Below are 16,860 nucleotides of genomic sequence, written 5' to 3'. Positions count from 1 at the left end.
AATCTGCACACTATCTTTCTAACTATGGAAAAGTAGTGCACATCCATGGCCAAGGACCAGGCAACTATGCAGATAATTAGTTCTTCCATTTTCTAATCTTATTAGAATACTGTCATATACTTTTGTTCTCAGAAATGAAAATACGGATTTTTGCTTGTTTCAAGGAACTATGCCGTATGCAGAGAGTGAGCAAAAGGAACGAGGTTCTACACCTTTCTGTATGGAATTTACAATCCCATTAGAAAAAGGAATGAGGTTCTACACCTTTCTGTATGGAATTTACAATCCCATTAGAAAGTCAAGCTGTACATTTAGGGCATCATCTAATTACAAACAAGTGAGTAGTAGTAAAAGTAATGCTACATGATTGAGATGAAAAATAACAGTGGTTTGAAGGAAGCATGAACAAAGGGAAGCTTCTGCTGCATGGCCACGGGAGCAGGAAGGACATTTCAGTGCAGGGAAGTGGCATGAGCAAAGTGAAGGGGTGGAAACATACCTGAGGTCTTCAGGTGGGCAACGAAGACGAGCATCTAAATGCTTAAAGGAAAGGTGTCATGCCCTAATGTCAGGTTATGCAGAGCAGAGTTCATTCTTGTCAGTGAGGACCCATGAGTATTTTTGAGCAGGAAACTGACATGTGCAATACAATGCTATAAGAAAAATGTTTCAGCAATGACATGCAAGATGAATTAGAGGAAAGTCAAAGAAGAGGCTGGCTGCAATTTGATTTCCAATGCATCCATGCCTTTATGCATGCTGTTCCCTTTTTTCTAGAATGCCCTTTACCTTCTCCACCCATTTTCTTCCTTTTCTTCATTTTCAGCTCAAGAGTCAGGCCAGCACTACAGCTCCTCCATAAAACCTTTTCTGATTCTCTATTTTCCAACATTCCCCTCTACTGCCGGGTCAGAGTGATTTAACCTCTGCCTTTTCTGAAGTAGTTGTCCCAATGTACTGTTTTCTGGTGCATTTCCATCACCGCTCTGGAATTTCCTGAGGGCAAGGTCTATGTCTTTCATTCTAATTCCCCACTAATTAATATAGCACCTTGCACAGGAGTGAATTTCAACAAATGCTAATTGAATGAACACCAGCAAAAAGACTGGATGATGTTCTGGTCATTGTTCCTAAACTGTTTGCACCTCAGAATTACTGTGGGATCTTTTAAAAATTCCAAAGCCCAAGTCCTCCCACCCCCAGATCACTTAAGTCACAATCTCTAGGAGCAGGACATGGCATCAGTATTTTTTAAGGTCCCAAATGATTCCCATGTGCAACAAGGTGGGGGAAAAATTTGGAACTAAACCAAATTTCATTTGGTGGAAATGCTAAATTTAAGAAGTCTTTACAGTGGCCAAACAACTGTTGGAGGGTTGGGCTAAAAAGCTATTATATCATGTATAATTTGCTGTCCCCTTGGATTGGCAGTACTGTACCTTATTTTGATGCTTGATCATTGCCTTTGGTGAATAACTTTACTTTTCATGTCCCTAGCTCACCTTTTATCCTATATCCCCCAAGGGTAACTGCCTGACTGATCATCTGAAACAAGAAACAAATAAACTAAGAACAAGAACAAGCAATAAAGTCGCCTGCACATTCACATAACCTGTCAGCTTTTATGTCTGGCTTATTTGGGTATACTTACTTTTAGTTAGTACACTTCACCGAGAAAACTATATTATAAATTCCTAAGACCTCTAAAATTTTTATCAGCAATGAACCTTAGAGTGACCTGTGTATAAAGAGCTCTTAAGGCAAGTTTTCCTCTTGCTCCAATGATGCTCATTGGAGATGTGGTAAAGTAACCTGCTGGTTTTGGTGAACAACTAAAGCAAAGCTTGGGCAGGTCAAATTTGCATGAAATTCAAAATTACTACCCACAGAAATTCCTCAGACCTAGGATGACTTTTTTGCTCCCTGGGGATCTAAAACGATGCTAATGTTCATGACTGACTTAAATGTCAAATAAAGACTTGAACACATTTTAGTCATACCCTAGAGGTCAGTCAAGCTTCTCAGGGTAATTTTGGGTGAATCAAAGGAGAAACAGCATAGTTGGGCTTTAGTGGTTAAAAACAACAAAAAAGCATACTAGATCCTCCTTTAAGCCTTTTTCTACCTCCTCTCTGTACTTGATTGATTTAAGATTTAAAATTTATGGTGAAACAAACAACCAAAAATCCTTTGTATTGTGGTAGCAGAAGAGAGTGAAGAGAAAACCATAACAGATTTTCCCAGGAGCTAAAAGCTCGTGTTGAATTTTAAATATTGGTCACAGCCTAAGCTGGCTTTTCTCCATAGAAGATATTTTTTCACCAAAAATTCTAAGATTGAACCATTATCAGCAGAGATAATGGTACTGTGGCAGAACACAGCACCCCAAATATACCACATAAGCACTGTGTGCCATATTATGCCAAAATATACCAAAAATGTGCCAAAAAAAGGCATAAGGATTATTTTGAACTGAAGACACTTGAGAAGAAGCAGATACAAGAAAAGCTCTCTGCCCTCTCCCTTCTTGCCCCAAAGCAGGATCTAAATTTGTAAATGCGTCCTCCCTCCCCTCTCTACCAAAAAGGACAGAAATTAATCACCAGAAACAACTCTAGACTTATCGACCCAGAGAAGACTCCAGAGGAGTCTGCACAACAAACTTTACTAGTCCTTGTCTCTCATTAGTTCCCTGCATATCTGCCTTTCCACAATTTGCCACTCTAGAAACTCAAAGTCCTTTTCCTCTGTCCTGTCACTTCTCTAAAAATGTATGCTGTTTTGTTGAAGTGCTATGGAAGCCCAAGTTCTAACTACTTCTTTTGAGTTATGCATCTCTGAGTGGTACATGTGTAAGCATAATGCACATGGTAATAAACCTGTTTGTTTTTCTCTTTTTCATCTATCTTTTACCAATCTGACAAAAACCAGCCAATGAACCTAAGAGGGGTGGAGGGAAAGAGAATGTTTTTTCCTTCCCCACACAATGTACAACCAAATTACTGAAATGAATTCTTCCTCAGTGTGAAGCAATTCTACAATGATAACTTTATAAATGTCTCTCCAGATATTTTTATTAAGCTCTATGACAATGATTTTATGTTCTATTTATTTTTTGTATTTTGTTTTAGTGCATCACTTGAACATGTGATTAGCAACACTGATACTTGAAAGTGGGGGTAGTATTAAGGGGATGGTGAGTTCAAGGCCATATCCCTAAGGCATCCAGGTATATCCCAGTGTATTAGTCTGGTTTTGTTGCTAGAATTCTGTTGACAGAATACGTGAAACTGGGTAATGTACAAAGATATAAAATGTATTTATTACGGTTTATAGGCTGGGAAGCCCAAAGCCCAGGGGGTGCAACTGGTGAAGGCCTTCTTTTGGGTGGGAACTCTCTAAAGAGTATCACACGGTGAGAGGATGGCATGAGCTAGAGAGCTAACCTTTTCACTTGCTCTCCTTATAAAGCCATCAGAAACACACCCATGACTATCCATTAAACCATCAACCCGTTACTCCATGAATGGGTCAATCCTTTCATGAGGGCACAGTCCTCACGGTCTAATCACTTCTTAAAGTCCCCACCTTCTACCACCATATTGGGGGTTAAGTTCCAAAATGAGCGTTGGGGGACATTCAGACTACAGCACCCAGCCTACTTATTGCTTTGGTGTTTGAGTGTAAATGAGATTTGCAAAGAACGTGACCTTAAAGCCACAAATGAATCTTAAAATCAGAAGCCCAAGATGTAAGAAGAAAGCTCAATTTAAAACCTTACCTCAACTACTCTCACCACCAAAGATTTGCAGCATGGGAGTGTTTCCTCTCCCCACTTTACTGTGGGAAAATTGTCCTCAGAAGTAGGTAGAAATAACATTGAAAATATAGATTGCTGTACATAGCTATGAGGAGAACCCATCCAAAATTCTGGTCAATAAACAAATTTATTTTATTTTTATCATTCTTTCATTCTCCCATTTACTTAGTCATTTTTTCAAGGTATTTATTGAGTATGTTTTATGTTCTTAGCAGTGTGTTTGAAAGAAATAAAAGAAACATTTAGATTTATTTCTACAGTTTGAACTCTATTAAGAAAAATGAAACATAGGCCCATAAAATAGTTACATAACAGTGCAAGACAGCCTTGAAGTGAAAAGAGGGAAGACGGACAATGTAGGCTTGACAGTTGTTGAAGACATTGCAAAGATAAGAATTAAACCACACATTAAAGGACTGATAGAATTCGGGTAGGCAGAGAAAGGCATTATGGGAATCAGTTTGCAGGAATTTCTCTAACAAAGATTTTTCCACCATGAATCACACACACAATCTCACATTCTTAAATATACTAACATTTAGCTCTTTGCAAGGCCATTTGCATGGCTTGGTAGACAGACTGTGCTAATTTTGCTTGGCTCCTGAACATGCTAATCAAACACATTCTAATGAGTTTTGAATGCTGTGAACAGAAAAATTCACAGGGCGCTACCTCAGAGGGAGAAGAACCATTCTGCTTTGAAAATTTGGGTAAAATGTGTCTGCACAATACCTGTGTGTTTATATTTACCCTTTTAAGCATTTCTAAGTATTATAAAATACTTTTCCAAAATGTTGAGTGATGACATTTAGGAGTGTTAAATCTAAAAATCGTTCTAACAGAAAGCCTTAGTTTTCTTTTGGAACTGTGTTCTGCCTTTCAATCCATGAGTGGGCAAGAAATTTAAAATGATGATTCAAAATGATGGCTGTTCAGTCAGCTCTGCAGATAATCAGGACTACCTGGTAAATTTGATTGCTTGCCACACAGCAAACTCCGATCTGGAGGATAATCCTAATCACTTGGGAAACACAGCTTAGGTAAGGTCACCCACAGAGCATGCTATGTTCCTATGTAAACTAGTCTTCCTGCCAAATTTCACAGTGTTAATATTTCACAGTGTCCTTCCATAGCCTTCCTGATCCTTTTGACCAAGCAATACAAGAAATACAGTAACAGTGTATGCATAAAATATAAAAATCAATTTATCCAAAGAGTCATTATCTTTATGTAGATATCTCAGTGCTTTTGTGTATATATATGTTATATATACACAGGCATATACATGCAAATGCATGTATAAATGTAAACTCATGCATATGTATTTAAAAAGCATCATCGACACAACTGTTTGAAAGACGCAGTTCATATTATTTAAAAATTTCTAATTTTCATGACTGCAGAAGGGAATTTTAGACACATTGGAAACATAGAACTATCCCCCTTTCTTCCTCTCACCCAACTTATTATCATATTCTAATAGAATGTTCTCCAAACATTTATTATAGTATGGACATTGTAATAAAGCTTAACTATTTTTATCACATAGCAACAAGCTTACTTAAGCCCCCAACAAGTAAAATTCCACTTGCCATTCCTTGGTCATATACATAAAGGCATCCTCAAAAATTCCTTGGTCATTCTCTTATTACAAACTAGATAAAACAAAAGGCTGTCTTCACAAGAATTACTTTGCCTGAGATCTGAACCACACTTCCCAAAATAGCAAAGACACATTTCTCTAATTAATCTTATTTTGTGCTTATCAGGTGCATATTTCCTCTCTTTTTACTGTTAATGTATTATGTTAAATATATTTAAAAGCATTCCTAGATAATTTTGCTATAATGTATTTCTTCTTTTAATCACCTTCCAAAGATAACATTATGGATAGTGTAATATAAGTTGTGAAAATTAGTTGTTACTGATAACTAAAATTCTAAACAGTGCAAATTCTTTGGTAAATTGCTATTTGTCAGAAATTGTTGGGGGGTAGGATGTTCTGGCAAGCTGAGAAAATTAATTCAATGGATCTTACCACACAATGGGGATATAATAATACTATATGGAATATGGTATGATGAAACACAGAAGAAGACAGTAGTAACCACATTTTATGGACCTGGAAGAAAGCTTCAGAACTTACTTATGCTTAGTATTTATTGTTATTATTATCTTATTCAATATTGTAAAAAAATTAATCCCTCTTTATTTGAAGTTTGGGATTATTTGAACTCTGAATAAGTAAATGTTTGTGGAGATTAGTAAGATTGATTGATTGACAAAATCTTGAAAACATCCTTGAATATCAGCATTTTTAGACCCATTTTTCCAATGATTAATATTCATCCACCAACCATCTGGACAGAACCTCAGGCTGATCTAACTATGCCATGCACTTGAGATTTTGAGGTAGTTATGACAATAATAAATGCTTTCACGACTTTCTAAAATAAATAGGGATGATACCAGTGGGCCACCCAAAATGCCTGCCAAACAAAGGTGGAACAAAAACATTTCCAGGTCACAATGGTAAAATAGTGCAGTGCAGCTAAGAAAGATTAAACAAATCATGAAACAAATAAAGGAGGAGAATTCTTGGTAGACAAAAGCATATTTACCCATGTTTTAGAGCTGACTTCCTTAACAATTAAAAAATCAAGTCCCAAGAAAAAAACAATTTTTACATTTGATACTTTTCAGTATCCCTTTTGGGAGAATTTCAAAATATTTTTTTGGAAAGCATTATTAAAATTAACCTCAATAATTGGCTAAGCATCATTATCATAATAATACAGCAAATATAAATAGGCTAAATCTGGAGACAGAAAATCGTCAGAAACATTGTTCTTGTTTAATAGAAACATGTAAGGTGCAGGCCAGTGCTAACTGGAAAGACTTAGAACACCATGAAAATGAAGAGGCAGGCAGTTGTGGCAGATGAACTCTAATGTGAGTGATAAGACATTTCTGATCTCAATCAAGAGTTAATTCCTCTTGAATAAAAAGTTTTTCTTTTTAAAATGAATTTTAAAAAGAGAGAAGTGAGCAAGAAGAGGAAGAGGAGACAGACGAAAGACTGAAACTCTACGCATGCTAACAGATTTGGGAGGAAATTCTAAAATACAAAATGAAAGACATTTAGCAGAGTTTTAAGATAAAAAAAAACTAGGATAAGAAGTCATTAATGCACTTTGGACCTTTATCTGGAGTCCTGCAATTACAGAATGTTTGACCTTCTCATGGGCAGCTCCCCTTCAAGCATTTCATTGTTGATTATAGATTAAATGACAAACAGTTCTTCTTACTTTGGCCTCTGCTGTCAATTGTTCCAGATTAGTTTTCGCTAACATAACCTTAGTTAATCAAAAGGTATTAGATTCCCCCAAGGGATGCTGTAGCGGACTCTTATTGGTTCACACAAGCCACTAATTACTAAATTTTCAGGAATTCTGTGAGATTGGTCATAGCAGAAATACTTACACCATGGACACTGGCCAGCACTACAAATCGGGGCTTTTTCCCAGCACATTCCTGTCCTCTAGTCACCTATTCGGCCAGGACCTTTAAATATTCCAGTCATGTTAATGGTTCTCTTGCCTTGGGAATGAGAGTCCGACACAAAACTGTGAACACTGTCACCCACACAGGAAACATTAACTGAATGCTTGTAACATACAGAGCACTATGCTCGGCCCTGAGAAAATAAAGCGCTGTGAGACACCTTTTCCTTTATGTCCTGAGGAGCTCCTGATAGGAAGTAGATTTATATAATTTTAAAATGCAACACAATGCAGCATAACAAGAAAGTCTAAGGTATAATAGAGAGTCCATTTGAGTCCTATTTCCGTAAGAGTTGGCAGAGAAAGGACGTCAGAGGGGAGATGAACTCAAGATGCTGAAAAGTGGACAAGAGAACAGAATGAAGTGATAAAAGGTGCCCAGCATATCTGCAAAAGACTATTAAACTCATTTTGCTGGAAAACATGATTCAATGAGAGGTAGTCATGGCACAAAAGGAAGTGCATGAGGTTTTGTGATGGAGGAACCTGGATTTTAATCTTCACCCTCACAGTTATTAGCTGTGTGAGGCTACTTTACTTATGTCAATCTCGGTTTTTATATCTGTGAAATAAGGATAACTTTCTGATTTCAAGGTGCAACAACTGCTAGCACAGGATCTGATAAACGGAAGATGCTCAAAAAATTTGGAGATGTTTTGTCCATCTCCAAAACCTTATGGTCATCATCATTAGTAACTAATGAGAGGTCAATCTGAAAAGGGAGCTAGAATTCAGGTCATGGAGCTCACTGATTTTTTAATTCTGAACTTTGTTAATTACTGGGGAGACATTGAAGGCTTTGGACATGGAGATGACATGTTCAAAATGGTATTTAAAAACACCGTGGCTATATTACATGAACACTATCTTGGAGTTACATAAGATTTGAATTCTGTAATGTAAGTTCGATAAATTATTTGAAGTCATTGAATTCTGCTATTAGAATAGAAGGAATTTATTAGAAGTATTCAGCATAAATAATAATTAAGCTCTTGGCTCATAGTATTTAGGTAAAACACATAGGCAGGGTCAATTTCATAGGCCTGTGACCTGTGCCTTCGCACAGGACCCCACACTCAGATGGGTCCCATGCTTGGCTTAATGCTCTGCTTTTACCATACTGAAATTCTTAAAAATTGAAATTCTCAATTATTTTTGAGCAAGGGGTTCCACATTTACGCTTTGCACTAGGTCTTGTGATTATGTGGCCAGTTGTGCACATAAGATGTGTAAATACAGCTGATAAGTAAACATGTAGCATGTGACGCATAGGCATAATTGCTGTGCTCAACACAGACAGCAGATAAGTTAGTAACCTGCAATACCTGCCAAAGAAAGACAGAAAATGAATAGAAAATATGCAGAACAAATAAGCATATCACAGTTAGAAAGGGATGGAAAGACCAATTCTTTATCCTGCTGCTTTGGGACTGATATCAGTCACTGCTAACTTGACCATCCATTGGTGTCTTCCAGTTTGGTTCTGTTCCTCTAATACATGCTCTGCCCAAGAAATGCAGATACAATCTGTGGCATTTCAACAGACTAATTGACAAGCTACTGCTATACTCAGGTGTACTTGTCCTATGTCATTCCAATAGACCCAGTGCCTGTCACTGGCCCAAGTCACCTTCATCGTGTGGGCCCCTCTGGGACCTCAGTCTTCTTAGCCATACCATCAGACAGGACATAGGAACACTGCAAAACCCAGGATACTGAAGTGTGGACCTGTGGTCCTCAATCCCACTCTATTTTCACTCTATCCCAAGTGTGTTCATTTACCCTATCTCTTTCCCTTCGCTTCTCACTATGCTTTAAATAAATATAATAAACCATGTGCTTTAAGCATTTTAATTTGGTCTGTGAGACTTTAAGTCCCGTGACTTCTGGAAGAGCTTGCCTAATAGTGTACTTAAAAACCTCCATTGCATCAAGGTAATTTTCCGTATGACAAGTTAAAATCATAGCTCTATTACTTATTAGTTGTCTGATCATAAACAGTTACTTATCCTCTCAGAGCTTCAGTTTCTTTACAAGTAATGTCAAACTAGTAATACCTACCTTAAAGAATGATTCAGAGGGATGAATGAAATTATGATAGTAAAATAATAATAGTTAACATGTATAAAATGATTAGTATGTGCCAGGTATCACTTTAAGTGCTTTATATCTATTAACTGATTTAATCCTCTCAACAACTTTATGAAGAAGTACTACTTTTATCTCCATTCACAGTGAGAAATTCAAGGATATAGAGGTTAAAAAGTTTGCCCACAACATAATAGCATGACACCTGATATGGACTTACTAAATAGTAAAAAAATTGATGTCAGTGTTACATTTTGATCAACAAAATCCAGATCAGTCTATAGATTGTCTATAGATCCTCCATTCTTCAGATGAAAAAATTGCTACACCCAAGATATGTGTAATGTACAAGAACTAAAGGCTTAGGCTTTGGGCAAGTTATTGGTTAAAAAGAATTCAAAATGGTTGAAGTGTGTGTTAGTGGGTGTACACACATGCTTAAAAGCCCCCTTTGTGAAATCCTTCATTCCTTCATAATGACAGACAAACAAAAGGCCTTTGTGAACTAAAACATAAACCATGATTCTTGCCCATGAAAATCTTAAGTTCCAAGGAAACCAGAGAGGAAGGGGTGTGGATATGAGCCATAGAGATAATTTTCCCTAAGTTTTCTTAGATGGCTCCAGCAGAGGAAATCAACCATGGTCTATTCTCACTTTCCTAGAAATATGAGTGTATGAGTTCCCCCAAACAACGAAATAAAAAATAAACAAACAAAAAAAGAATTGTCGTAGGATGAGGGGAGATTGATTAAGGAGGAATGGTACCTTACTGGCTAGCTGACAGTTTCAAGCACCTGCTTAAGTGTAAGTGAAATCCTAAGGGTAACTTTCTTGGCTTTACTGGGTGTCTCATTAATAAATCAGCAGGCACAGTCTGCCAATGGACAACTCCCAGGATCATCGGGTCAGAGTGCTATAAAGCTCAGAAATTAAAGCAGTCAATATAATAGCTAGATAAACATTTTTGATCTCAAAATAAGTAATTGTAAAATGGTGTATACCTTTTTACATGCCCCCTCCACACCAAAGTATGCCTGGAATACTCCTGTATCTTCATTTGTGGACTCCTATAATGTTAGAACTGTCCCTTCCCCAAAATAATCTTCTTTAAATATCCAGTTAAGTGGTTATTTTTGTTGTCGTCGTAGTTGTTGTTGTTTTTATTAACTGTTTCTTATTTGAATAGCCACAGAAGCATTCTTCAAATGAATGCTTTATATGGAAGTTCACTGTGTAAGAGAGACACCCCGTAGGTCTGTTTTGGTTAAAGCCACCATCGTGACCAAGTGTCCCCCCCCTTTGGAGTTCTGCCTCCCCTGCCCTGAACTGTTTCACCAAACCACCTGACCTCTGAGGACAGCAGTCTGAAAACCATAGGCCACAATCCAACCTCTTTGTTGTATAAGTAAATAAACTGAAGTTCAAAGAGGTATAGTTAGAGGTGCGCTTAGATTGGAATCCACGTTTCTTAATTTTAAGTCCAAAATCTATTCTACAACAACAAAATAAGGGGGCTGTTGATTTAGGTTTAGTCATGAAGGCTTTTGATCCGCCACATATAATGTTCTGATAGAGTTAAAGGTCTTCAGTTTCAGGATGAGTAATAAGTAGGCCTGTTCTTTTTCTACCCAGGTGTTTTATTTCAGCTGCGGTCAGGTTAGCACCACCGCCTCTTACGGATAGGAAAGACCGAGTCATCCAACTTCTGAGTTAAACCCATGAACAACTTAAAAACAGATTACACTTAATACTCTTGCTGATGAGTATTTTAAAGTAAGCTAATAAAAAATAGGAATTGACTTTCAAATAATTGGGAAATATACCACTATTTCCTTTTCTCCCTACAACTCCCATATATAACTTCCCCCACTCAATAAACCATCCACAGAGCAGAATCCCTTCTTAATAAAGATTTCTGATTCTCAAAATTAAAAATATTGGCTCTCAATCCTGAGTGTATACCAGTGATTTTTACAGTAAAAAATAAAAATACACATTCCTGATCTGGGCCAGACACACCTGCCTTTCCACCCAGAAATTGTTATCTAGTAGGTTTAAGGATACATGAATGTGTGAAACTATGGTAACATACAGTAAAGCATACAATGAAAAGCACTGTTCTACAATGATAGTAGAAAGGAGGTGGCTTCCTCTCTAGAGAAGCAATTCCACTACCTAGAAAATGCCGAACACCAGTTCCTGAGCCATGTGCGAGTGTTCGTATGGATTCACAGCCCATTCCTAGAGCTTCTAGACTCTGTAGCAACTGCTTACATTAACCCTCTTTTTACCCTAATCTCTGAGGATGCCCATGTTCCTATAGGTAGATGTTCTCTAAAAATGTGGGCAGACTATCCCTTTGAGTCTCCCATAATATCCTCAGAACCAGAAGCCACCATTCTTGAAGCTTTACTCTAAGATAAATCTTGAAACCCTAACACTCTCTAAAATCTGTTTTAGAAATTTCACAAGTTTTTCTGAATCCAGAACCAGAAGAGAACTTGGAACCCAGACACAGATCCAAACCTGTGATGAAAGCCTCTGCTCCAGTTATACTGAGACTAGTGTTCTGGATTTCATGGACTTAGCCAGGAGCAGTGGCTGGAGGATAATTCTAGAAATAACAATCCTTAGAAATTCTCTCTCAGAGTTAGATGTCTTTGAAAGAAATAAGGGGTGGGTAGAAAGCTTCCTGACTCCTATGCATTGGTAACACCAGGGCAGAGAATCATGTACCTATGTGTACTGTGAAGTCTTGACCATGTGTTGTAACAATGTGATTAGAATCTATGGGGAAGAAGCTCAATACAGCACTCAGAAACCTACGAAAGGAGACAAGTTGGGCACTTTAGTGCCAACTTCATCAAAGAGGCCAAAACCAAGAGAATCAGGCTGGCCATGGCCATTGGCACCATCTGCAACCCACGGATGCAGCCACAAAGCAGGCACCATTTGTGGCATGGAGAATCATCACAAGACATTGAGCCTTCCTGACAGGGCCTAAATTTGGGCTTCTATTCTGCAAGCTGACTTTGGCTTTGAAGGTCTGAATCCCTGTCTTGGTAGCACGCCCAGCCTGCTCTCCAGCTGCACTGGTAGGAGGCCACAAATTTGAATGCCCACAAGGTCCAGCTGAGTAGCATAAACAAGCGATGTGGATTTTTGGAGAACTGTGCACACTGAAGAGTGGGTGTCCTGCTAAGAGGGGGCAGTTCTGGCTTAGCCCTGGCTGTTATTTTCACATGGAAATGTAGAGCCATGAGAAGCTGAGCATCTGGGGGTTATTTTATGTAAAACCTCCCACTTTTAAAAGATTGACAAAAAAGAAATATTGTTATTATAAAAAATACATAAAATGGTAAATTTTATGTCATATATTTTTGCCACAGTAAAATAATAATAAAAGAGAAAAAGAAACAAAAAACATGTGGGTCAAATACAATACACCTACAGTCCAGATTCAGCTGCAGACTCCCGTGTCCTAGCACCAAGGCCTGGTGCTGCCCTTCCTTCCAATGCCAATCCCCATCTCTCCCTATTTCTAAACACTGCTTATTTCTTGGACTCCACACCAAGACCCCAGACCCTTTTAGATAATCTAAGAGTGGTTTGGCCCTGGATTCTGCCAAATAGTCAAGACACCCTACTTCCTTTTGTCAGAGCCTCAAAATTTGGTTGTTTATCCAAACTTCTACAATGTGCCACCATCTTGTAAGGATCCTGAGGTTTGCCTGTGGCTAGGCCTGCTCCTGCCTAGCCCTGCCAGATCCCAAGCCCTCTCCATCTCTCCTGTCACCCTGCAAGGAATCAGGTATCATTGAGTCTGTCTGGAGATAAAATAATAATTGCAATTTGTGTTTCCCAGCTATGTGCTTTCTTCTGGCACCATTCTAAGTGTTTTGTATAAATTATCTCATTTTATGATTCTAACAACCCTAACAATAAGTATAATTTCATAAGGAACTTGAGGTCAGAGTAACTATATAACTCATCCAAATTTGCACAGCTATTCAATGCTAGATCTGAGCCATTGTCCTGCATGAGAGACACAGGCAAGGGAGAGTGGGGCTATTTCTATCCCCCATGCAGTTGAAAAGGAGGGATACCCCTTGGCATTTTTACTTAGATTTATGTTTTGAAAGTTCACAATATTATCATTTTCTAATTTTACAACTTTCTCTATGCAATTACCTGTGGTTCCCAGGTTTGGGATTTCATGGGCCATTAATATTTCAAAATATATTTTGGGGGCCAGCATAAGGTTACCAAACTCACATTTTGTCAAAAGAGACTTTTTTTGGGGGGAGGGGGCAGGTGTTGGTCAGTACGGGGATGGAACCCTGGACCTTGGTGTTATCAGCACCATACTCTAATCAACTGAGTAACCAGCCAGCCTAAGAACATTTTTAAAACCTATAATTTAGCATCATTATCACTTCATTAAACAAAAACTATTTTTACATATAGACACATGCACATGTGCACACACACACATGCATATACACACATTAGTATAGCAGCTCCATGGAACAGGGATGCTGCCTGCCTTTACCTGCACTCACGGTGGATGTGTACATGTGCATGCCCTGGGAGTTCCCAGACCACAGTTGTGTGGTGTATGGGAAGACCGTTGTTCGGAACTTGGAAAACCTTGCTCCACAAAACAAAACAATAATGCTATAAATAATGGCTAGATTCCAAGCACACAGGGAAGATCAAGAATATCTTCCTTTATTTAGGGTATGAAGTAACTGAGGCTCCAGGAGGTTAAGCTATTTCTTCAAATCACACAAGCTCTTGAAGAGCCAAGACTAGAAGTGAATTATCTTGATAGCTACTTCACTTCTTTTTTTCCTCAACAGAGGCAATAATACCATACTATCATTTTAACAGCATTATTAGTTAGATAGGCTTGTTGGGGGATAGTTTTGCAAACTTTCCACTATTTAGAAAAATGGTTGTAGTAAAACACAATCTGTGGCAAAATTGGGAGATGCAAACATGGCTATTATCACGACAAGTTCCCTTTTTCACAATCAGCCTCCCCCAACCACCAGAGTAAGGAAATATAGTGTGGTCCACAGGGACAAATATGCTCCCATCACCTGGAATGGGATAATCATTTGACTTTGCATATGAGGAGTTTATAAATCTGTGTGTCGTGGGTGTCTTTGCACCCACATCAGCAGTCAACATAAAACTGAAATTGGGTCACTGACATGTTACCAGGGAATACCTATTAACATAACCCTTAATTGGAATCCTATTTACTGTTCTGTTGGCTTAACAACCTCCTTGTGCTTTAATGAGAGTTGTCACACAAAAAGGTCATTTGAGACTGGGACCCTGCAGTTCAATCCACACAAATTTGTAAAATTTAAATATATTATTTCTTTTACAGTGACAGTAATGAATGCATTAAACTAAGAAAACTCCAGTTTAAGAAACAATTAAAGGTGAACACAGAATTTATAACATCCCAAATAATAAATTTGCTTATTGTTGTTTCCAATTTATAATCATTAGCCCAGTCTCTCTAGGAATATGAGACATATATATGTATATATGCCTATACTATGATATATATGTTTATATGACTATGAGCATCATATACAATAATATGAATGTTTCATATATTTGTAATATATTATATATAAAGCATTATCTATAATATATAAGTAATACTCAGAGGATTTAGAAGATCAATACCAGGGAAAGTGTTTCTACTTATGAAAAGTGACACCGTACTTGAGAACTTCCATTTTCTTCTCCATCTTCCAAGGTTTGCATTTGACAGTAGCAATCATTTGTCTGTTCTCATCTAACTCTGCCTTCAATCTTTCCAATTCCTCTTCATCAATTTCTTCTTCTTCCTCCTCCCTTTAAAAGAAAAAAAAAAATCCTTGATAAATTAAGCCTTGCTTGACTTCCAAACTTAAGGAAGACTGAAATCAGATATACAGCCCAGGTTGTTTTCTTTTTATGTATTTATTTATTTTATTTTATTTTTTTCAAGTTTCCCAATCTTGCATGTTTTTTTTTTCGTTAAATTTTTATTTTGTCAATATACAATGTATATGATTATTATGGCCTGTCACTGACACCTCCCTCCCTCCTCCCTCTCTCCCCTCCCCCACAAGAATGTCCTTTCCGTTTGCTTGTTGTAACAACTTCATAAAAGTATAGTTGTTATATCTTCTTCCCCACCCCCCCGGGTTTTTTTTGTGTGTGTATGTGGGTGAATTAATTTGTTTGTTTTTTTAGCTCCCACCAATGAGTGAGAACATGTGGAATTTCTTTTTTTCTGCCTGACTCGAGCAGCCCAGGTTTTTTAACTTGGCTGTACAATTATATAGTCGATGCTAAGACCCACAAGCATTAGAACTCAGATCTGAACATTGATGCAGGATCACTTTAAACAATAGTATTTGCATACTTTTGTCATGAAATTGGACTATTCTTTCATGTCCAGAGCCTCAAACTCTCATAACTAGAAAAGAATAATTACAGATCCATCAAGACATTTCCCTCTCTGCTCTGTTCCCCTCTCCGACCAATTCTACATTCCATTTAGGCATTTTATTTTTCAATTAGGATAATAAATTAGAGGTGAAGATGTAATTGAAGTGATCTTAAAAGTTTTAAGTTAGCTCTGTCTCAAGAGAAAGACAGAAAAATTGAAATAGGAAAAAATAAAAATTTATTTCTCAAAGATAACCTAATCTGTTAATTAAACTCAAACTTCAACTGATAAAATTCAACTTGAAATATATTTGGTAGAAATGAGTCCTTTAAAAGGACTTCAAAGGAATTTAGTTTTTTTACTGAGCAAATGAGGTGTATCTTTTCTCTTCTAGTATTACAAAAACACTATAAGGTCTAGAACTCAAAGAAAACAAAATCTAAACATGAGCAACATGATTTTAAATCCAGGAATGTAATACCATTTAGTAGAGATCAATTTTTTGGTAACAGATTCTTTCAGTTATGAAGCTATGTTCTCAACTTCACACACACCCTCTATACTTAATATTGCGGTGCTGGGGCTGGGACTCTGTGAGTCACATTTCTGCTTTGTCAGCCAGCTAGTATTAGACTCTGACAATTGGGGATACTAAGAAGGGGCTCGATCTTTTCTTTGGCTTCCTGTCTGCTTCCTGTTTGCCTCTCAGGGCAACACTTCCTCCTTAGCAACACTTTTTCACTCCAGGAGCTGAGGGTCTTTCCCATAGCAGCAGATGGATCTAGTTTGCCAAGTTTACCAACACCAGCAGAATCAGCTTCACCACCCGTCCCCACCCCCCTATAAAAATCAGTCGTGCTGATCCTCAGCCCATCCACAGAGGTCTGAGTTTCAGCTTCATGAGTGTCTCTTCTACACTTCAAA

General features: G+C 37.7%; 1 protein-coding gene across 1 annotated transcript in view; it reads right to left on the bottom strand.

Moving 5' to 3' along the window:
• TMC1 (transmembrane channel-like 1) overlaps positions 1-16,860 on the bottom strand; it is a gene marked incomplete at its 5' end in the record, with an annotated part of 129,350 nt that overhangs the window by 97,827 nt on the left and 14,663 nt on the right. Inside the window, 1 exon segment of the mRNA XM_008581725.1 lies at positions 15,222-15,346. Coding sequence (XP_008579947.1) covers positions 15,222-15,346 — 125 coding nt within the window.

The sequence above is a fragment of the Galeopterus variegatus genome, unplaced genomic scaffold (genome assembly GCF_000696425.1).
Source record: "Galeopterus variegatus unplaced genomic scaffold, G_variegatus-3.0.2 Scaffold2445, whole genome shotgun sequence".
Lineage (NCBI taxonomy): Eukaryota > Metazoa > Chordata > Mammalia > Dermoptera > Cynocephalidae > Galeopterus > Galeopterus variegatus.
Note: the sequence above shows the minus strand (reverse complement) of the source record. Positions and strands in the feature narration are given on the sequence as shown.